General features: G+C 33.2%; 3 protein-coding genes and 3 non-coding genes across 6 annotated transcripts; 3 read left to right on the top strand and 3 right to left on the bottom strand.

Moving 5' to 3' along the window:
- The first annotated feature begins 9,838 nt into the window (after positions 1–9,838).
- On the top strand, positions 9,839–9,924 carry LOC132032283 (small nucleolar RNA snoR114). Its single transcript, XR_009408423.1, has one exon. It is a non-coding gene; the product is annotated as a small nucleolar RNA snoR114 (small nucleolar RNA).
- Positions 9,925–13,125: 3,201 nt separating this feature from the next.
- LOC132032282 (small nucleolar RNA snoR114) lies at positions 13,126–13,212 on the bottom strand. The gene has a single exon (XR_009408422.1). It is a non-coding gene; the product is annotated as a small nucleolar RNA snoR114 (small nucleolar RNA).
- Positions 13,213–13,217: 5 nt separating this feature from the next.
- Positions 13,218–13,288, bottom strand: TRNAG-GCC (transfer RNA glycine (anticodon GCC)). The gene has a single exon. It is a non-coding gene; the product is annotated as a tRNA-Gly (tRNA).
- A 943-nt stretch (positions 13,289–14,231) lies between these two features.
- On the top strand, positions 14,232–16,613 carry LOC132030549 (xyloglucan-specific galacturonosyltransferase 1-like). Its single transcript, XM_059420231.1, has one exon. The coding sequence runs from the start codon at positions 14,480–14,482 to the stop codon at positions 16,376–16,378; it is 1,899 nt and encodes a 632-aa protein (XP_059276214.1). The 5' UTR covers positions 14,232–14,479; the 3' UTR covers positions 16,379–16,613.
- Positions 16,614–18,750: 2,137 nt separating this feature from the next.
- Positions 18,751–21,446, top strand: LOC132030551 (probable phospholipid hydroperoxide glutathione peroxidase). The gene is made up of 6 exons (XM_059420233.1): positions 18,751–19,017; positions 19,489–19,565; positions 20,498–20,559; positions 20,741–20,859; positions 20,987–21,154; positions 21,251–21,446. The coding sequence occupies exons 1-6, from the start codon at positions 18,766–18,768 to the stop codon at positions 21,281–21,283; spliced, it is 711 nt and encodes a 236-aa protein (XP_059276216.1). The 5' UTR covers positions 18,751–18,765; the 3' UTR covers positions 21,284–21,446.
- Positions 21,447–22,047: 601 nt separating this feature from the next.
- Positions 22,048–22,678, bottom strand: LOC132030552 (putative ripening-related protein 2). Its single transcript, XM_059420234.1, has one exon. The coding sequence runs from the start codon at positions 22,505–22,507 to the stop codon at positions 22,082–22,084; it is 426 nt and encodes a 141-aa protein (XP_059276217.1). The 5' UTR covers positions 22,508–22,678; the 3' UTR covers positions 22,048–22,081.
- Positions 22,679–23,088: the final 410 nt, after the last annotated feature.

Genomic DNA, 23,088 nt, shown 5'->3' with positions numbered 1-23,088 from the left:
TTTATAATGAAAATATCACTCAATTACCTAAATATCATGACAGTCAATATATTATTTTTTATAGCGAAAAGTTACTTAACTTTGCCCAAATATCACATGTTGGAAGGACACATATGCATAAGATAAACTAGCACAAAGAACTTGAACATCAACAATATTTTGATGTGAAAAGTTGAGTGGTTTTTATTATAAAAATGTTTTAGTGACTTTCTATAGTAATTAGGCAAGTTTACAAAAGATAATTTAGTGATTTTGGTGCAATAAAAATTGAGTGATTATCCGTGAAATTACGCTCACGATAAGCTCTAAAATTTCGACTGTAAAGATGGATATTTTGGGATGGAGAAGAAAGAGATTTAGATCTAGGACTTTATTTACACGAAGATGAATGGGGAGAAGTACAATTTTTTTACCGTTGTAAAAGCCGATTTTTTACAAAAGGACTTATGCGCTTATATTGGATAAAACAACACGTAATAAGCTGTTGTAAATTGTTGTAAAAACACGGAAATAGTGTCTTGAAAGCGTGGCGTGTCGAAGGCACTTCGTAAGGATAATTCACCCGATAGGTGTATCCCCCAGGATTAACAAGGTAGACAAAACTGTTAGTCTAATCTAACAAAGATTTCGCATAATAACAAATAATAATAAGAAGAACTATTTGCTCTTTGTCTTTTTTTCTCTTCCATCTGTGATGACACAAAATCATACATATATATATACTCCAAGAAAGAGATGATTTCTCATTGTCTCTGTCATCTGCCAACGTTCCAAATATTTAATATGAAGTAAAAGTCATAAAGCACCAAATTGAATTGCAAGATACGTTTGCAGTAAATATTTTTGATCAAAAAAGATGTGACATTAAATGATGTGACCGTTTGGTCAACAATCATATTTTATCAATGAATGATGCCATTTAAGGCTAATAAAATACTAATAAAACTTTGTCAATTACCGTTGGTATTATTTTGAGATACTAAAGAAAAATAATATATTATTTTTTTCTAACAATCCCCCATATATATCAAAATAATAATAAGAAATAAAATGAAAAGTTTTGCTGGGTTTTCACATATAAATATAATGCGTCGAATCTGGTGTCGCGTAGACTATGAACTTCCTCTAGACAAAATAAGATTATATTTACTGGAACAATTGGTGAAGTTTACAACTTCTATGAACCAATTCTTTTGTAAGCTCATTCTTATTATGTCACATTATATTTAACATCTTTGTCGTTATCGCGGTTTTGCGCTAAGAGGGCAGCGTGTCCTGGTATTCATGAGTGCTCTAGAAATCCGTCACAATTTCATAGAAGTGGCACCACTTCACACTCATATAACCACCCATCTAGTGTATTCTGAGAAGAATACACCACCTATAAAGATATGGTAATGGATTAAGAGTTTATAGCTCAACCTCACTTTGCCTTCTAAAGATATTGCACTATAGTCGCACACCATAGGAAGGGACATGATTTAATAGTGCACCTTCGATCAACTCATGACTTATTATTACCCATATGAACCTAATTCATGGGATCTCCAATCACATAGGTTGGGTTACAAATTGTTGATCTTCTCAAGTTGACATAGTAAGTCCCATTCCACTCGATGTTTTGAATTTATCAATTTCCTTTGCAAAGGTTTAGTCGGAGGATCCTTGCTAAATTCATTTACGACTTTACATAATCTATGGAAATAATTCCATCTCTTAGCATATGCTTTATCACATTATGTCTCAAACGTATGTGTCTATTTTTCCCATTGAAAGATTTATTTTTCGCTATAGCTATCGCTGCTTGACAATCACAATGCATAGACACAGAAGGTGTTGGTTTTATTCCTATTGGAATACTTGCTAAGTTTCTCAACCACTACACCTTCATTAATGACCAACTCCAAAGCAACAAATTCGGATTCCATAGTGGATCTAGCAATTATCTTCGTTTGGGCCGATTTCCATGTTATGGCACCCCGGGTAAATACATAGCCACTTTAGTAGATTTTGTCTCATCTTATGAGATCCAGTTAGCATCACTGTATCCTTCTAGTACATCGGGAAATCCACTATATTTAATACCGTAGTTCATAGTACCTCTCAAATATTTCAAAAGCCTTCTTAATGCATTCCAATGATCATTGTTAGGATTATGAGTATATCTATTCAATCTACCCAGATATCGGGTCTAGTAAAATTCATCAAATGCATTAAACTACCAATAATTTGAGCATAATAATTTTGAGAAACTGCTTCTCCATGATTCTTTTTCAATTGACTATTAGAATCAAAAGGAGTGCTCGCAGTACACTAAATTTTCAAACTTTTTAAGAATTTTTCTACATAATGTCCTTGAGTCAAAATCAAACCATCATTGTCTCTAATTATTTTCATGCCCATAATAACACTTGCTTCTCCCATATCTTTCATGTCAAAATTTGAAGACAAAAACTTTTTGGTCTCATTTACTATATCAAGATTAGAACCAAAGATAAGCATGTCATCCACATAAAGACATATAATAACACAATGACTATCAACAAGTTTTGTATAAACACATTTGTCTACTTCAACAGAGGTAAAATCATTACTTAACAAAACTTGATCAAATTTTTCATGCCATTGTTTCGGAGCTTGTTTTAAACCATATAAAGACTTTATTAATTTACAAACTTTATTTTCTTGACCATACACAACACACCTTCGTTGTTCCATATAAATTTCCTCCTCTAAATCACCATTTAAAAACGCAGTTTTAACATCCATTTGGTGAATAAATAATTTGTGAATAGATGCCAATGCAAATAAAACACGAATAGAGGAAATTCTAGTCAAGAGAATAAGTATCAAAATAATCAATATTTTGTTTTTGAGTAAAGCCTTTAGCAACAAGTCTAGCTTTATATTTATCAATAGAACCATCAGATTATATTTCCTTCGAAAATCCACTTACAACCAATGGGTTTAGATCCGGGGGTAAATTAACTAATTCCCGTATTATTTTGTAAAATGGAGTTTATCTCGGATTTGATACTTCTTTCCAATAAGATGCATGAGGAGAAGAAATTGCTTCGTAAAAAGTTAAAGGATCATTATCAACAATATAAGTGAAAAAATCATTACCAAAAGATTTTTCTATCCTTGTCCTTTTACTTCTCCTCAAATCCTCATTTTCAAAATCATTTTGGAGAACAGGAACACTAGAAGTACTTTCTTTTTGAAAAATAGGAACATGAGAAATATTATCACGCTTTAAAGGAAAAATATTCTCAAAAAACTCGCATTTTTTGTTTCTACTATGGTGTTGCGTTCAATCACATCATATTGATTACAAGAAATCTATATTTATTATTAGCATAACCAACAAACATACAATCGAGAAGTCTTGGACCCTATTTTTCTTTTCTTAGGGTGCAGTAACATCTTGGCAAGACACCCCCATACTTTCAAATATTTCAAGTTAGGAGAATAACCTTTCCACAATTCATAGGGTTTTTCCGGATTTCTTGTAAGGAATTCTATTTTGTAAATGACAAGCGAGATAAAATAGCTTCACCCCAAAGATTGTCGGTGCACATGAGCTAACAAGCATACAATTCATCATTTCTTTTAAAGTCCTATTTTTCCGTTCAGCTACTCCATTCGATTCGGGTGAGTATGGAGGAGTAACTTCATGAATAATTCCTTCCTTTTCACAAAAATCATTAAACAAAATATATTCTCCACCTCTATCAGATCTTACTCTTTTGATCTTCTTATTCAATTGATTTTCAACTTGATTTATACAACAAAAACATTTCAAAAAGCTTCATCTTTATTTTTCAACAAATATACCTTTGTATATCTAGAAAAGTCATATATAAATGTGACGTAATATCTTTTACCTCCCCTAGTCATAGTTTGTTTCAAATCTCCCAAATCGGTGTGCATTAAATCCAATAAATCGATTCTCGCAACACAAAAGATGTGATTTCTTAAATTGTTTAGCCTCGGCATAAATTTCACACTTATCAATACTTGAAAAATTAACATTCGAAATAAGTCCTTGAGATATTTTCTTAATATAAGATGAACTAACATGTCCAAGTCTAGCATGCCATAAATCAAAAGAATCAATCAAATAAGCGATATTTTTTCCATTCACAACACGAAAACATTAAGTGCAAATAAACCATGGTTACAATATCCTTTGCCCATAAAACATTATTTTTTATTAAAGAAACCATATTGTATTCAAATAAAACCTTCATAATAATCCCCAGAAGACAAATTGGCTTGGATATTAGGAACATGCCAAAGTTTTTCTAGATGTGAGTTTAATTTATTTTCTTCACCAAGATATATAAATTCTTCTCCCTATGCATGTAAGAGTTAAATTATTTTTATTGGCAAAATATGCCTAGTAGCACCGAGTCTATTACCAGTTACTCACATTGATTTCAATGTTCTCTCGAAATGACCGCAAAAATAATATCATCTACTTTATCCAAATTAATTTTTGATTCAACAGATTGTCAATTTTCCCAAAAATTTCATTGAAAGTTCTATTAATAATTTTGGGCTTGTAACCATGTTTATTTTCATTAAAAAGAGTAGAGATATACTTACCTACTTTAGTAGCATAATTCAAAAGTTGAGTAATTTAGCAAAGACAATTATAGTTGAAAGTATAACAAGAGTAGAACCTCCAACACCAACAGTTTTACCATCATCCATGATTTGTAATCACGACAACAAGTAAATGTCCATCCGATCACGTCACTAATCTTGTACACTTCACTCTTGGATACACCATAAAGTATCAAAATCATCAAGAACATAAACAAGACTTTCTTTGACAAAATAAGGTTAAATTTTCCGTGCTCCAACAAGAATTATCCTTAAGATTGTTGTAAATTGTTGTACAAAACACGGAAATAGTAAGAAATTCTTGAAAGCTTGAGGCGTGTCGAAGGCAACGTCCTAAGATAATTCACCCGAGAGATAGTGTATCCCCCGAGTTAACAAGCTCTTCTAGTACAAAACTAGGAGCCAGAATCTAACAAAGATTTCACAAAGTAATAACCCAGCAAAAGAAATAATAATAAGAAGAACTATTTGCTCTTTGTCTTTTTTTCTCTTCCATCTGTGATGACACAAAATCATACATATATATATACTCCAAGAAAGAGATGATTTCTCATTGTCTCTGTCATCTGCCAACGTTCCAAATATTTAATATGAAGTAAAAGTCATAAAGCACCAAATTGAATTGCAAGATACGTTTGCAGTAAATATTTTTGACCAAAAAAGATGTGACCATCAAGTGATGTGACCGTTTGGTCAACAATCATATTTTATCAATGAATGATGCCATTTAAGGCTAATAAAATACTAATAAAACTTTGTCAATTACCGTTGGTATTATTTTGAGATACTAAAGAAAAATAATATATTATTTTTTTCTAACATAAGCCAGGTAGGGTATAGTATGTGTTTAAAAGACACGTATGAAACGAGGTGACATGTCTATATAAAGCACTACCTAAGTTTGAAGTGGTTATAACTTAATTGTGACAAATGTGATCAATTCAAACCCAGCTTACTACTTTATCACAAAGCGTGATCAGTTGTGACTTTGAAGTGTGGATATTTACTTTTGTCAATTTGTTCATCTTCTTTAGTCGAAAGGATCTTTACACATTCTTGTTATGAAGCCATTTAGGGGAGATAGCAAATTAGGTATGGAGTTTAATAACGTGTTGTATTATATATGCAAGTTAGTCAGTTAGTCTATATATTGAACTGCAATCAGATCTGAATTAAATTTCTCATCTGCCTTCTTCCTCGAGGAATATATCACACTCAGTGAGTGACTTTTCCCAATCATATTCTTGTCATTAATCCGTCCCATCGCCGCAGAAGGATTATTTGACCATTTCAAAGTCTTGCCGGCCATTATAACCATGTTGGTAGCGCTCATAATCAACTTCCTGATCGTCGTACTTCCTCATCTGATATGTTACTGTCAAGTGTTTTGCCGCTATTATTAAAGCTCGTGTTACATAATTTTTTAACGATTCTTAATGGTTGGAAGAAACTTTTGGCTAGAGTTAATGCTCAAGATGAATTTCCAAATTTTCTTAAATCTTGCTCTCCTTGCACTAGGCTTAGGCACTTCTAACTTGAATTCTATCCATATCCAAATATCCCCATGATCTTGTTACTCCCATAATCACCTCTTTATCCCGAATTAGTTATGAAGAGTTACGGGGTTGTACATATATCGGATGCACCGCCAAAATAGGATGCTTTCATATGACACACAAGATGTTAATAGGAATCAAAACGCACAGATATTTTTTATCATGCATTGCATGATGGGCCGCTTTTAATAGAATCTTCTTCTTAAAATTCAAATTGTGTTTTGAATTATGAATTTCTTGAATCGACACAAATGTACTATAATTTCTAAAAATGCACCCTACATAATCTTTTTTCTTCGTAGAGGGTTTTATGAATCGGTATACCATGTTCCCCGATACATAATCTTTACTCGAGAGTAAATGACCCGACCACCCTAGGGACGTGGGTCCGCGCTCTCATATAGGCGAATACAATACTGTATCAGCGGAGGAAGTACAATTATTAGTAAAATGTTGACCGTGATGACTCCCAGCATGATTATACCAGTTTTTATCGAACTTAATGCCTCCGTGTCTTCCTTTTGAGGTCACGGGACGAATAAACGAAAATACTAATGCTGCAACTAACAGCCACATATTCGACATGGAAGAGTGTGAGACTATCTGTGAGGAGGAGGAGATTTCAGAGAAACGAAGAAGAGAATGAGATCCTAGCAGCGATTCTTTATCGATGTATAAGGTTATTAAGTGTTGTTAAGTGCCTTTATCTTTTGAATGAAATTTTACGTTTATGCTATCACTTCTCCCAACCGAAACTAGCCATTAGTGTACTAAAGTATTTACTATCTTCGAGGATAAAAACATTTTAGATTGGAAGGATCACCTTTTGTTTCTCTTCTTTAATTTAAAGGGAGTAGTGACAAAGAATACATATAGTGTATTAGCTGTAGTGGAATATAACTTCTAATTAGTTCTTTCAGTCCGTCGATAAGATTTCTTTGATTACTCGCAGAGATGGAATGCTGAAATGTTGTCTATATAAATGAATATTACCCATATATAGAAGTGTGCCCAATATTCTAAGATGTCTGCAACATAAAAAATCTACAACATGAAATAGGATGGGAGGGATAGTTAATAAATTAAAGGGCCCTAAATTAAATCAATATGGATAAGATTATCATATGCTTTATAGCATATAAACTATATAGCAACTTGGATTTGGAGTGCAATTTCCTTATAATTGATTTTCTTACGGTGGAAAAGAATTATGTACCTGTGCATGTAAAGTTAAATCGTTTAAATACTTTTAGCCTTACCAGTTAACAAAGAGCTAATGTATAGACTTCTTCTATGCTTTCACTTAATATTATAAGTGAAGAAACATGGTGTTCTTCCATTTAAATAGGTGACTTTGTCTTTGTACTGTTCCTCTTAATACATATCATGTAATGGCTCCTCTGTCTTCACATGGTCACGGAATCTCATCTCTCTGAGGAACTTACTGAAAGGATGTTAAGATCCTATAAAGGATTAAAGGTGAGTTGTTGTGGACGTTCTCCCTTCTAAGAGTGAGTTCATTCTTGAGATATTTGATATGAAGATTTATCCTTGACATTATGCTGGTTGTAGTAAAACATATGCTTTTGAAGATGCTTGATCAAGAGGGGAGAGAATAGTTTTAGTTTATGTATTTTAGTCCAATTTGTTTCCATCAAAAGCCTAGAGATCCGAAGGGACTTAATCACCTCTGTGTATATTGCTCAATCTTTCGAGCCTATGATAGGTCCATGTGTTTTATCAAAAAAAAAAAAAAAAAATCATGTGTAAGGATCAAGATGGATCACCAATATAACTGTCAGTTGTCTATTTTGTCAAACTATGTGCCTTCGGCAGTATATTCCTTAAAATATTTTGGGAGATGTTTCGGTTGAGTGAAAAGAAGATATCTCAGTTGACAACTTTTGCAGAAAAAAAAATTCAGTTGATAAGCCTCATGTTTTGGGCACATTTGCCTCTATGATCCTTATTCAATATTACGAACATATTTTATTCTTCCCGCTGATCACTCTCCGCTTTAATTGACCTTAACCACTCTTTACATTTTTTACTGGTAAGTTATCCCCCTTTTTGTGATTAGAGGCTTATTATGTGCCAAAGAAAAGATAGAAAAGTAAAGAAACACTATACTTGTGCTTTCAATTACACATTTGAAATGAAATAAAATGCTACTATAAACTGGTTGCTCGAAACGACAGGGTGATTCCATTTATATACACTTGCTTGAGGTCAGCATATTCTTGTCGGTTGGAAGTAAAAATTTTAAAGCATGTTTAATCTGAATGTGGACAAAAACATGATAGAATTCTGTCTTTATACCCCAAAATAGGACTTTCTAACACAAATTTGAATTAATAGGAACTCAAAACAGACATAACATTAGGTTAAAAAAAAAATAAAAAAAAAACGAATAAAAAATAAATATTTCAATTTTTTGGCCGGATTGTCCTCCTTTTGGGGTGGTCTTTAATTTTTGCCCCTCAAATTGCTGGTCATTAATTTTTGCCCTTCACTTAAAAAGGTGGCCGAAAATATCCCGAGATTCTGGGTTTGAACCCCACTCAGTCAAAAAAATAATAATTTCGCAAAGAAAGGCTTTTGCAAAAAGTTTGTTGTATGCGACAAACTTTGCCTTAAGGCATAACTAAAATCCAACTTCGGCAAAGTTCTATATAACTTCACCCGAATAGGCATAGGTTCATAGGTTTTATGCCTTGCAAAATTATTATTATTTTCAACTCTAGATTTTACCTATCTTCGGCAAAAAATCTAGGTTTTATATATGGTCTTTCATTTTTGCCCCTCAAATTAGTCTTTAATTTTTGCCATTCGCACCCAAGAAAATACCAAGATAACCAACCCCCGCTCCTCAATAGCAATAGTTTAGGTAAAACCCTTATGCTATCTTTAAAGGCAATCTTCAATTCCGGCTGGTTTTATTAGATAGGTTAGAGCAGTGATTATCATTTTTGACTCTCTTTTTTTGAACCCAGAACGGGATGTTTTTAGGCCAAGCTAATAGAACCCGAATTGAGGGGAAAAATTAAAGACAGATCTTGTGCATACACACGCAATTGATTTTAATAAATGGGTCCTTCATTGTTTAAAAATAGGGGTAAATTTGATTAATTTGCTAACGATAAATATGACCCCATTAACGGGGGTCAATGTAAACTATATTTGAAAGTAGAGGGGTAAATATGACCCTTTTCCCAAAAATCTTTGATGCATCAACATTGCCTGTATATATACCAGACTAATGTTAAAGTAACCAAATTAATTAACATATAATGAAATCACCAAAGCAAGGACTTTCCTAATTTACTAGATGTACGACAAGTGAATTAGTACATGAGCATATATCATCTTTGCTAATGTTATGAAGATGTTATATACAGAGGTGGAGAATTTAATGTGATTTTCTAAAGTATGATTAACAGAATCCACAAAAAGTTTTTCAGTTAGTATTTTCAAGTAAAATCCAAAAAAACAATCTTGACTATAGATCAGATTACCATCAAAATTACTTAATAAAAAATCTAGAAAGATTATCTCGTAGAAGATGTCACAGAAGCACCAATGGCCTAGTGGTAGAATAGTACCTTGCCACGGTACAAACCCGGGTTCGATTCCGGCTGGTGCATTTGAGAGAGTAGTGATAATAATTGCACAACTTGTGAACGATGGGTCGTCACACTAACCTGATATTCAGGTGAAAAGAAGTGCATCTGAGCTCTCTTTTTTCATTTTAGTTTTTCATTAATTTGCTACCACTTTATCTGTTGATGGACTTTCTATTGTGCCAAATTAGTTTATTCTCAAGAGATAATAGTTTAACAAAACTCAATACCACCTTAAGTTCATGTTCATTGTAGTCCAGTGAATGAGAATAGGATGCAACTCTAACCTGATATTCATAAAAGAAGTGCATCTGAGCTCTCTTTTTTCATTTTAGTTTTTCATTAATTTGCTACCACTTTATCTGTTGATGGACTTTCTATTGTGCCAAATTAGTTTATTCTCAAGAGATAATAGTTTAACAAAACTCAATACCACCTTAAGGTTCATGTTCATTGTAGTCCAGTGAATGAGAATAGGATGCAACTCTATATAGTAAATGCTAATAATATGGATGTGATCATGATCATGAACAGGCAAAAATTAATTCATCTGTTAATTAATCACCAATTTACTCCCTCTCCCTCTTTCTGACTGCATTCTTGGACTAGATTAGATTACAATCTATATATAATATAAAGCTACGCATAGACAAGATGATATGGCATCTCTTTATGGTTAGCATTCCTATTTATCTTTTTTCTCCTTTTTTTAAATTTTTTTATAACATAATCTACTAATTAAATGGCTTTAAAAAGCCTCAAAAAATAAAAATTGATATCAGCCCACGTAGTAGAGGACTTTAATGCTAATAAACTTGGCTGCATTGAAACCCCATTAGGCTTTCTTCTGTCCTTCTCATGGGTGTATTCCTGATTACTTCCAACCGTTTCTAAACGATACCTCATTATATAATTACACCTCATGCAAACTGACACGTTACTAATCATCTTTACACAAATACATCCTCTATCAAATCTTATATATGAGTTATGACCTCTCCCTCATCCTGTAATCATTACACATCAACATTGCCTTTTATCGGCTCTTTCTTTTCTTCTTTTTCTACTTTCTTTATTTTAGGTAGATTTTGTCTTTGTGATATGTATTGAGACCTTTTCCGACGTGTTTTCTTATATGTATTTTTAGATCTTTTCCAACTAGAAATGCAACATTAGAATATTAATTATACATATAACAATATTGAAATCACTAAAGCAAAGCAAATGGACTTACCTGATTTACTAGATTCCGAAGGTGGAGCTTCATTTCTCATGAGCATATATCATCTTTGCTAAATGTATGAAAACTTGATTAGTTACATAGTAATCAATTGTATTTTTTTGTGCTATTTATGTGTGTGTGTGTGTGTGTGTGTGTGTCTCTCTCTCTCTCTCTCTCTCTCTCTATATATATATATATATATATATATATATATATATATATATTATAAAGTGATTTTCTAATTTCTCTACATAAGTAATTAATTAGATTAACAAAAACAAAAGCTTTTCATTTAACTATATTTATCAAGCCTTTTGCGTTCCCCGGAAAATCCAAAAAAACAATCTTGAGCAAATCCACATTATTATTACTATTCATTTGCATAATAAAAATCTAGAATGATTATCTCGTGTAATGAAGCACCAAGCCGTTTTTCCATAGTCTGGTAGTGCATCAATGATTTTAATGTGCCAGGAGTAATTCTTAATATTAATCACTAATAACTAGAGTCATTTATTCCTCCGCCTCTCTATTTTTTGGCCCAATATATGTCTTTTTATTCATGTTAGATATGTCGTACCTTTGTGCAAAAAAGTATTAATAACAAAGACTTCTTGTATGATCATAGTTTCTAAGATTTTCATTTAGTAAATTCATGTTTATACTATATTGATTCTAAAAGAATCTAACATCTAAATCTCTTTTTTGTTTACTTTTCATTCATAGTATCTTTGGATGTATTCTATTGTAGCCAACAAGGTTGAATTTTCGTTTTATTGTAAAAAAGTTATTAAAATTGTAATAAATAGTAGATATAAACTTTAACTTTAAAAATATAATGGGTTCAATGCTCAAAAATATTGAAAGGTTTAAATCGTAGTTAGGGATGTATTGTCTCTTGCAAGGACAAGGAAAGATCAAATGATGGATAGATGAAAAGGGATAGAAGATGACTAGAGGGATTTTGGATAAGGACAAAGGCATATAATCATTCTTTGTGAAACAAATATCTTGTGTGTACCATTTATCCTTTTCTAAATAGCTTAAGATTAATGTTCTTTTAATTTGACTTTATAAAAAAAATAAAATGGTGATCACCTTTTCACCACATAAAGGTATTTTTTTCTTACAATCAGGATATTAGGATGGCTTAATTTTGTTCATAATAGTAATTATTTATTTGTTTTTAAAAAAATTGAGATTTTATTTAGGGGGAGATTCTCTCTCTCTCTCTCTAATAGTTTTTATGCTTTTTATATTAGGTTTTATTAGCATATGTGTATATTAATTGAATCTAAACTTTTTTGTTTGTTTGTATATTTTAACATATTAGAATATTATAAAAGATTAAACAAAATCGAGACTACTTTTTAGTATTTCCATTTTTACTTTTTTTTTTTCTCTTCTTCATTACTTTTTTTGGTTTGTTTGTTATTCAAGTTATCATATATTAATTTAAATGAGTAGTTTCATATACTGTCTTGATGTCTCTCGCATATTCTTTCAGTCAAAAGACTATATATATATTATCTAAAGAATCATGAAAATTTGGTTAATTCATGAAAAGATGTTCATTGTTTCTTTTATAAAATTATAAAAATAATATCTATTTATATTTTATATTCTTTTTACAAGCTATGTAGTAAATGCGAATTGTAATTATAAAAAAAAAGTCTTATCAACCGGACAAAGAAAAAAATGAGAGCTCATGATCATGAATTCTTAGGTAAAATTAGATATCGTTTATATTAAATAAAATCATCTGTTAGGTTAATTTCCAAATTTTTACGTTATTTTTTTCTCTTCTTCATTACTTTTTTGGTTTGTTTGTTATTCAAGTTATCATATATTAATTTAAATGATTATATACTGTCTTGATTACTTTCAATCAAAAGACTATATATATATTATCTAAAGAATCATGAAAATTTGGTTAATTCACATTGTTCTTTTATAAAATTATAAAAATAATATCTATTTATATTTTATATTTTTTTTGCAACTGCGCGAAGCGTGGGCAAGCACACTAATAGTATTATACAGTTTGTAATTATAAGAAAAAAGTCTTATCAACCAGACAAAGCCAAAAATATGAGAGCTCAGAAGCACATTTTTTCATCTGAATATCAGATGAGTGTGACGACCCATCGTTCACAAATTGTGCAAGTAAACATCACTGCTCTCAAATGCACCAGCCGGGAATCGAACCCGGGTCTGTACCGTGGCAGGGTACTATTCTACCACTAGACCACTGGTGCTTCTTGTTGAAGATCTTATAGAAATCTTTTCTAACATTCAGACATCTGGACTTGATAATAAAAGGACAAAGATCTTGTATTATATGCTAATTCCTGAGGTATGTTGTAAATCAAAATCCCAGATTTTGCTTTGCCAACAGTTTTCTTATACATGTTTAATTCTGCGTATATATAATATCTTATAAAAGATAAGAGTTGTGGTAGGATGGAACCGAGGTAAAATTAGTCAATTTATGAACAATCGTCATAATACATAATATATCGTTGGGACGTGCTCATCTAGGCACGGGCCACATCAGCTACGACTCTATTGAGTTTGGGATTGAGGCATACTTATTATTTTCTCATACAGGTTTCTAATAGGAGTGTGGCATTAACATTGCCAGCCAAGGATCCTCCACATGAACTCAAAGTTATAACAAGCCGATTTAGTGCACCCTGATGAGCTAGATGAAGAGTTTTGACACATTTCGAACTATTGTTGGTGACATTGCAAGCCAAGGGGACGATTTCATTCACCGGTTAGCTGGTGTGACCCCCGTGCCACATACATGATTGGAGCCGAAAATAATGAATTCAGTTGAACTCATAAACTGAGACCTAGTCATCCACCAGTGCCATCAATTTCCTCTGCCGGCTGCCTGCTAGAACATATTGTCATCAGTTGGTGGCTGAATTGGTCTGAGTTTACTAGTTCCTTCCATTTCTTCTAATTGTGTACTTATTTCCACCATTAATGTGATCTAGTTACTAACATGATATTGATCAGGACAAATAAAAGATCCTCATGGCCTGTCTACATCTTTATGTATAATAAACTATATATATGACCTAGTTGTTTAATCTGCACGTCCAGCACTTCATGGAGCTTATGTTTGGAGTATGGTAAACAATTTTTGGTAATCACTGGTAAAGGGAGAATTATATATATGCCATATTCTTGACTCTGTAAGATTGGTTAGTATGAAAAATATATAAAATTGGATCATTGACTTTTTCTTTGTTAATTCCCTCTGGTGCATGCAAGTTGCAGTGGAACATATAAACGTGCCGGCAAATATTGGATTTTATTCATCTTAGTACGTGCTACCATGTTATAGCCAATATTTTTTGAAAAAGGCCAACACATAATACCCTCCTTAGTAGAAGAAAGAGCAAGATCAAGAAAATTTTATTGTTAGCCACCATAAGATGGCAATTTCTGTTTCGAAGAAGAAATATAAGGTTAACAAACGAGTTGAACCTAAAGAAATTAGCTTCTTTTTTTCTTCTTTCTTAGCTAAATTTCTTTTTCGAATCCCAACTATAGTCCTTATTTTGATTCTTATCTTCTTATGGTCTTCTTCTACTACTATTATTTCTGGTAAAGTGCTCCATGTTTGCATCTCATCGCGCAAACTCAACGATCTTTATTGCATTTCTGCTGGCACCGAACCAAATCTTGACATCGCGATTTCTCCTCCCAATGGAACTTCTCCTTCTGCTTTTGTTGAACATAAGTATACAGCATCATCAAAATCTAGTGATGAAAGTTCCACATCAGTTGATACCATGTCAAATATTGTTGATATTTCGGTACAAAAATCTAGTCTTCTTGACATCCCAATTCCGCGTGTCAATGATAGTGCAACTTCAATTGATACCATGTCAAATGTTGCTGATGTTTTGCTAGAAAAATCTAGTCCTCGTGACATCCCAATTCCATCAGTCAATGATAGTTCCACATCCATTCCTAGTGAGAAACAAGAAAGTACAAGAGTATCTGTTGATTCTTTTGTAGGAAATTACCAAAATGTTGCTTTCAGAAACAACATGGTTAATAAAGGTGGTGATGAGGAACTAGTGATAGCGTATAATGATGTGGAGGATCAATTACAGGTGCATCGTTCGTGGGCAGCATCGAGCAAAAATCATACAACGTGCGATGGCAGAGGAATTTATGTGTATGATTTGCCAACAAAGTTCAACAAAGACTTGGTAGCTCAATGTGAAAATATGATTCCTTGGGTCAACCTCTGCAAGTACTTCATGAGCAACGAGGCTATGGGAGAACCGATACTGAATCTTGGCAAAGGGTGGTACCAAACACATCAGTATTCATTGGAACTGATATTTCATTCACGCGTTCTTAATCATCCTTGCAGAGTGCACAATGCTGATGAAGCAAAGCTTTTTTATGTGCCTTTTTATGGTGGACTTGATATTTTAAGATGGCATTTCAAGAAGAACGTTTCGCACGATATCAAGGACTCATTGGGAATAGACCTTGTGAGGTGGCTAGAGGCGCAAAAACATTGGTTTCAAAAATCAGGTAATGATCATGTTTTTGTTTTAGGAAAAATTTCTTGGGACTTCAGAAGGACAAGCACCAATTGGGGGAGTAGGTTCTTGGAACTAGACGAAATGCAGAATCCGGTTAAGCTATTGATCGAACGACAACCATGGCATGTTAATGACATAGGAATACCTCATCCTACTTATTTCCATCCACAATCGGACGATGATATAGTGACGTGGCAGGACAGGATCATCAAGTCAAATCGGAAAAGCCTTGTGTCGTTTGCTGGTGCAGCAAGGCCTGGTGCACCAGCAAACATAAGATCAATCTTGATCAATCAATGCACATCAGCAAAAGATCAAGAATGCAGATTCTTGAATTGCAATTCAGGTAATTGTGATCAGCCTGAGTCGATAATAGAACTGTTCATGGAATCCGAATTCTGTTTGCAGCCTCCAGGGGACAGTCCAACAAGAAAATCAGTTTTCGATTCGTTAATATCAGGTTGTATTCCAGTGATCTTTGATCCCTTCACAGCATACTATCAATATTCATGGCATTTACCAGAAGATCATAGGAAATACTCCGTTTTCATTGATCAAGAAGATGTGAGGAATATGAAAGTCAATGTTGTGGAGAAGCTTATGCAAATTCCAGCAAAAGATAGAGAGAACATGAGAAGGTACATTATTTATGAGTTGTTACCTGGATTGGTATATGGAGATCCAAAATCTAAGCTGGAGAAATTTCAAGATGCATTCTCAATAACAATAAACAATTTGTTTCAGAGATTGAACAAATTGGAATCATGACAGACTGACAACATTGACTTGTAAAGTGCTGTCAATTTTTGTTATTTCTATTTTTTGTCCAGTTAGTTATATGTATCATACTTTTGTATTAGGGAAAGTGAGGAGATTTTAAGTTTCTCCATGTGTAATTGAACTTATAGTTCATTTTACATCGTCACCACTTTTCACTCAAGCTTTTAGATATGTTCAGTTCTAGTCCAAACACCACCCAAGAAGATTGAACTAATCTTCCTTATAGACTTCTACATTTCTTTATACTCTCCTCCACGCCCCCCAAAAAAAACCCACCCTTTGAAATAGTTTAACGATTCAAAACTATAGAGTGTGAGAATAAAGTCCCAATAGTTAGGGGCGGCAAAATAAGCCCATGAATATATATATATATGACTCACCCAAACCGCTCATTTATTAACTCAACCCACTTTGAACCGCTCAATTATGCCCATCAGTAAATTGGGCAATTATGTAGCTCAAACTAACCCCTAAGAAACTTTACCAAAATAATTTTAGAAAGATATTTTTTGTTTAATACTTCATAATAACCATAATAGAGAAAAAGAAAAAGGTTTATAAGGCCCTTAATCAAATTATAAGCAAATAAATGAAGAAATTAAAATTTAGTGAGCATTGGGCGAGATGGCCTATGACCCATGGTTTAGCCTATTTTGATCCAGCTAATTTCAGTCCAAGTAAACTTTGAACGAGTTAATGACTGTCCGTTTATTAACTCAGCTTATATTGATCTGTCTAGATTTTGCCGACTACCCATTTGACACTCCTATCGGTAAGCTGAAAGGAGAAAGAAGTTACACATATGGTTTAGAAAAAATCTTAAAGATGTGAGACATTTTGAAAAAATCATGCGGACTTGGTTCAAAAAAGGATAAAATTATTCCATACTAAGATTATCTTTGGATTGTTTTAGCCCAACAACGCGAAATATAATAAGACTAATTCAATTCTGATTTCCTAATACTCAGTCTCTCCATTGATGAAATGAAATGCATTTCGACTACATTAATATAAACCTATCCATATTGTCTGAACAAATGGAAAACAGCAGACTATTTTTCAGTGCCTTAAGCGTTCTTTCGTTGGAATCTTCGAAAGTTTCCAGAAGATTTAGTCCATTAAGTTCCAAACAGAGGACAACTTTGACCATAACAAATGTGAACACAATTGCACATCGCATATAACTCCACATCATTGCTTACGTAAGTTAAAAAAATAAACCAATTCATCTAGAAAATGAACCACAAAATTAAACCAAATCATCTAGAAAATGAACCACAAATACCATAGGAACAACATTCTTTCACACTGTTACTCCATCACAATTCCTCCTGGACAAATTGAATAAAAGATCCTGTCCATTAATAAAATAAGCCGATTAACAAAGGCCGCTTGAAATACTACATGCGCACAATAATACATAGTAACATTTTGTAATAAGAAGTAAATAATGTTTTGATTCATCGAATTTATTTAAACACTACATGCATAATATTGGTCTGGAAAACAGTATACATACAAGCGATGTTGCTTAAAAATAATACATACTAAGTAAACATCAATTGACATCGAAAGTATATGCTTGAAAACCTTAAAAAACGATGAGTAGACGTGCATAGGTAGAAAAGTTGCTCAAATTATCTACAAGCTCTCGGCATTAATGAAGATTAGCTAAGAAAAGAATACAAAGAACCACAAATTTATATAGGCAATCCGACTACTTTAGATTAAATTATTGTTACACACTTACACAGTTACATTTACATAGTTACATCTAAATTCAGTAAGTATTTGATACTATTTGAATTTAGTTTATTTTAAAGACTTGTATGTCGATGTAAGAAATAAATGTGAAACTTGGCAGCCCTAATATTTGAAATTCTTCTTCTTCTTTTTTTTTTTTTTTGCCCTTTACATCCGACCAATAAAATGGAATTAATATTGAATATTCAATATTCACACAAAATTTTTTAGGGGTTGAGTTTTAACTACATTAACCTTGACAGTCAATAATCATCACATGGGCACCAAAGGATGTGGTACAGCAGATGGGCTCCTCCTCTTTAATCAGAGGTCTCGAGTTCGAGTGTATTCTTTGGTAGGTATATGCGAAGAGAAGTCCTTATGCGGCGCGAATCAGGATATAATCGCACTCCAATGTGGATACCGGACACCCAGTGGGAAACCAAAAAAAAAATATATGAAAAGTCCTTAGAACAAACGTGTTCGTCTCTCATTCTGCCACGTGTCTCTGCCATCTCATGCCACGTGTAAAAAGCTTGTCCTAATCTCTAAATACAGTGTTCGCACACGGTTTTAAGATATTATTGACCATATAAGCATCTTCCAAAATATCTCCTATATATTATACGTTAATGCTTCGTTCTTCAACAAAAAATCTCAGTTTTATAAGTCGATTTTCTTCAATTCTAAGCCAAACCCATTTTAATTCAGTGTCTAATCTTCCTATTTCACCTTTTTCAAAGCCGATCCATACAGTTTTTTCCAATTCTTTATCTCCTTTTCTTGTTAAACCTAAGAATTTTGAGTTGTTGAGTTTAAGATCAGATCATACCATGGCTAGTCAATCCAACAAGCCTCAATCTGTTCATGACTTCACTGTTAAGGTAAGCACTTTAATTATTTCAATTTGGGGTTCTTTTTTTCTTTCTAAATTGTTCAATTTTGCCTATATTTTCAGCAAAAAATCTTGTTCTGTATGTTTTATTGGTTCTGAATTAAGAAATTTGAGTGATTGTAAGCAAAGAATTGGAAATATCATTCATTTTGGTTCACTTTATGATTTTGGTGTCGCTGTATAACTTGTTAAATGGTTGTGGTTGAACCAGACAAGCATCTTGTATTGTATATACTTGCAACAAAAAAGATAAGCAGAGGGTGTAAACTTGTGATATATGGTATTTAATTTAGTGCGGGTAGCAAACTCTATGTAAACTTGGGGCTTGTTATTGTTTCTTCATTGTTAAAATTTGAAGTCTGTTTTGATGTTGATAAACACATTATTGATTGAATGTGGACAGTTTATGCAGTAACCTTGATAAGATATTGGATGACTGAAGTTCTTTTAAATTTTACAGGATGCTAAGGGCAATGATGTTGATCTCAGCATTTACAAGGGAAAGGCCCTTATCATTGTCAATGTTGCATCACAGTGGTATGTATTAGTGTCATAGGTTTTTTTTTTTTTTTTTTTTTTTTGAGAATGGTAATGCTAGTGTCTTAGCTATTTTATTTATTATTATGTGTTTGAGACCTCTTTTACTATATACCAAGGTCTCAGTGGAAACTTTTGAAGAAGAAATAATTATCTGTTTGCTCTTTCTTGTAATTGGTGAAGTTTCCATGTGTTGGTTTCCGTAGAATTGATTGAAAGTAACCCGGTCAGATGTCTACATTTTTGTTCAAGTGAAAGGACACATACTAATTGTTCATTTGCGTTTGTGGTTTCATACTTGGGACTTCTGCCTATGTAGTGTGTACACAGTCCGCTTGATCTAGCGCACTTTGTGGACCTTTTTATGTTTCCATATGTCTACACTAAGATCAACTTAGCTTTGTCGAATCTTTCGGAGTTCACTGAACATAGAGTAAGCATGTCTGTTCTGTAAAGTTAGAGTGTTAAACTAAAACCTGATCATCCCAACTGACGTCACATTGGATAAGACGTTGCTTTCCCATGCTGAAAATACTATGCAATTTATAAAAACTGATTGGGTGAAACCAATGGGTTGATAGAGCATTACTAAAATCAGATATGACACTGTTCTACTCTCCTTTGGGTTATTGATTCATTCTCTGGTACGAGCCCTGATGCAAATATTCTTACTATGGCTTGGTCCAAGAACACCGACTCAACCAAAATGCTATTTTCTTTGATAATGATATAAATACTCAGCCAAAGTGCTATTGATCAATACCGCTAATGATAAGTTAATATGCATCTTCAGATAAAATGATCCATTTATATTTTTGTGTTCAGCTTACGCTGGAGGGTCAGAAAAAACATTTATTGTAGTTATGAGATCATCCTGTCATGTTGTTTAACATTTGCTGATGAGCGTAAACTAATTCCATTTTCTGATGCAGTGGCCTGACTAATTCAAACTACACAGACATGACCGAGTTATACAGGAAGTATAAGGATCAAGGTTTGTTTCAGCTCCACCAAATTTGTGCCACTGATGAATTGAACTAATGAGAAAGAACACTCCCTTCATTGATTCAAATGAAGGCACTTATCTGACAACATTCACATTGCAAAGAAAACTTGATAATACTGTTGTTTGTTCCAAGTCAGTTTGTTAATAATATATCCTCCCTGTTACACAGGTTTGGAGATTCTTGCATTCCCTTGCAACCAGTTTGGAGGACAGGAGCCTGGAAGCATTGAAGATATCCAGCAGATGGTTTGCACTCGCTTCAAGGCCGAGTACCCCATATTTGATAAGGTAGCAATAGCACAAATACTTTTCTCTTTTGGTCGTGCATATCATTCCATATTTGTGCAGCACAGACTCGTTGAAGAATGCAAAACAAGTAGCATGTATTAACAGCTTTGATTTTTATATGATGTAGGTTGATGTGAATGGTGATAATGCTGCTCCACTGTACAAGTTTCTGAAATCAAGCAAAGGTGGGTTCTTTGGGGATGGTATTAAGTGGAATTTCTCCAAATTCCTTGTTGACAAAGAAGGACATGTCGTCGATCGCTACTCTCCAACAACTGCTCCAGCTAGCATGGAGGTAAGAATCCAATCTCCTCTCCTATGGTTGTCTTTCCTTGCTGTAGAACTGTTCACGGACAATATAGCTAACTTTCTCTCTCTTATATTTCTGCAGAAGGATATCAAGAAACTCTTGGGGGTTGCTTAAGCTCTGAACCGTGCCGTTACTGCATTTTGTGCCGGGAATAATGAGCGTATTATAGTGAATAAGCTCTATGTTTGATGTAATTTCTTCTTGTTTAAGCTGCTACTCCGTTTGCTAGCTACTTGTACAAGTTCAATATTCAATATACTTTTGTTTACAAGTGTAATCTTTAGTCCATACAAGGTTGTAGACATGGTGTGTAAGAGAACAACGTTATATACTTGAGGGAATATGGAGAGAAAAAGAACAAGTTTTAGGAAGGATTTTTGACATTGAAAACTTAGCCAATATCTTAGTATTGTGAAGAAAGTAAGAATACTCACTAGAAAAAAATAATATTTGAGATATACAAAATAGGATTTGCTCTGTTGATCATTTAAAAGTCTGTGGTAACGATGACTCAAGAGCCAGTTATAATATTGGCGGAATGAAGAAACCTCATGGCAGACATGTCTTTCTGAGATTATCTCAAAATCTGTTTTGAAACACGTAGTTCATCCTTAGTTTTTAGATGATTGCAACTGAAGATAAGAAGAGAACATTTGCTCATTTCAGACAATTGCAAATACACATCCATAATTTCAGAATCTCAGAAAAGCAACAAAAGTAATGCAAACGACTTTTACACTTACAAGACAGTTACAAGATGACAATTTTTATTGTTGTGGTAGCCTGATCAAGGCAGCTGTGTAAGCCTTGCGATCAGAATCTTTATTTCAAGTACTTATTGAAATGAAAGCCAACAAGGAAGTCTGTATCTTTCCAATATACCAAGACAACAAGAGAATTACATCAAATTCATTAATCAGACCAGAAGATGTGCATCAAACCATATTTGGGGTCATGTTGAGAAACACCCAAAGCTTTCCACACAGCTTCAGAAGCATCAACAATGTTATGCTTACAACCTCTACTTGTGTCACATTCATCAACTACCATGGCTTTTGTACTCTTCCCATTTGCATAAATTGTAATTTTGTCGAAACATCTTCTCCCTTTACTGTACCATCCAGTAGATAAAGCCACAATTGGAATTGAATTATGGTAATATTTACCACTACATTCTGATGGACCACCACCCTTTGAAAAGTCATTGACTGTTAAAATTGCCTTCATTCGACCATTGTATTTCTGACCTTCAACAACTAGTGTGTTGCTAAAAGTCATGATAATAAAAATCAAGAAAGCAACATAATGAAATGTGCTGAAGTGAGTCCCCTTCTTCATATTTTATCTACTCGATGGTTTTTTCCTCTCTCTCTCTTTTTTTTTTTTTTTTTTTTTTTTTTTTTTTTGGGTGCAGAGTTGATATAGTTGCTCTGGTATTTATAGAAAAATTTGGCCCCCAACAATACTTGGAATATAATAGAGTTGGTCATGTAAATCCAAACCTTGGAACACAAGAAAAATTACAATGTTTTCGAACTTCTAGGACTAGGATAGTTTTGGCATTACTAGATAAAAAAGGCTAATCATACAAGTAATATATGTTGCAACTCCGTTCTTTGTTTTATAGATGTGACATCCTTGAAACTTTTAGTTGTTTTAACATGTAACTGAATAAGTATTTTTGGCTTCCGAAACTTGGTAAAACAAGTTTGTAATAAGTTTTTTTTTTTTAATCTAAGATGGGAGCAGATTTTTACTCGTCCGTCTTTGGAGGCTAGTTACATCCAATGTTTTCTACGAGGCTATCTCGTTACATCCAATGTTTTCTACGAGGCTATCTCAAAGTTCTTTTTGTCGAGAAAGAAAGGTTTTTTTGGAGCAACTTCCGAAGATTTTGGACCTATAAGTCAACTTTTCTG

This window comes from Lycium ferocissimum, chromosome 9, assembly GCF_029784015.1.
Source record: "Lycium ferocissimum isolate CSIRO_LF1 chromosome 9, AGI_CSIRO_Lferr_CH_V1, whole genome shotgun sequence".
NCBI lineage: Eukaryota > Viridiplantae > Streptophyta > Magnoliopsida > Solanales > Solanaceae > Lycium > Lycium ferocissimum.
The sequence above is the reverse complement of the archived record's forward strand: the minus strand, read 5'-3'. Positions and strand labels throughout refer to the sequence as shown.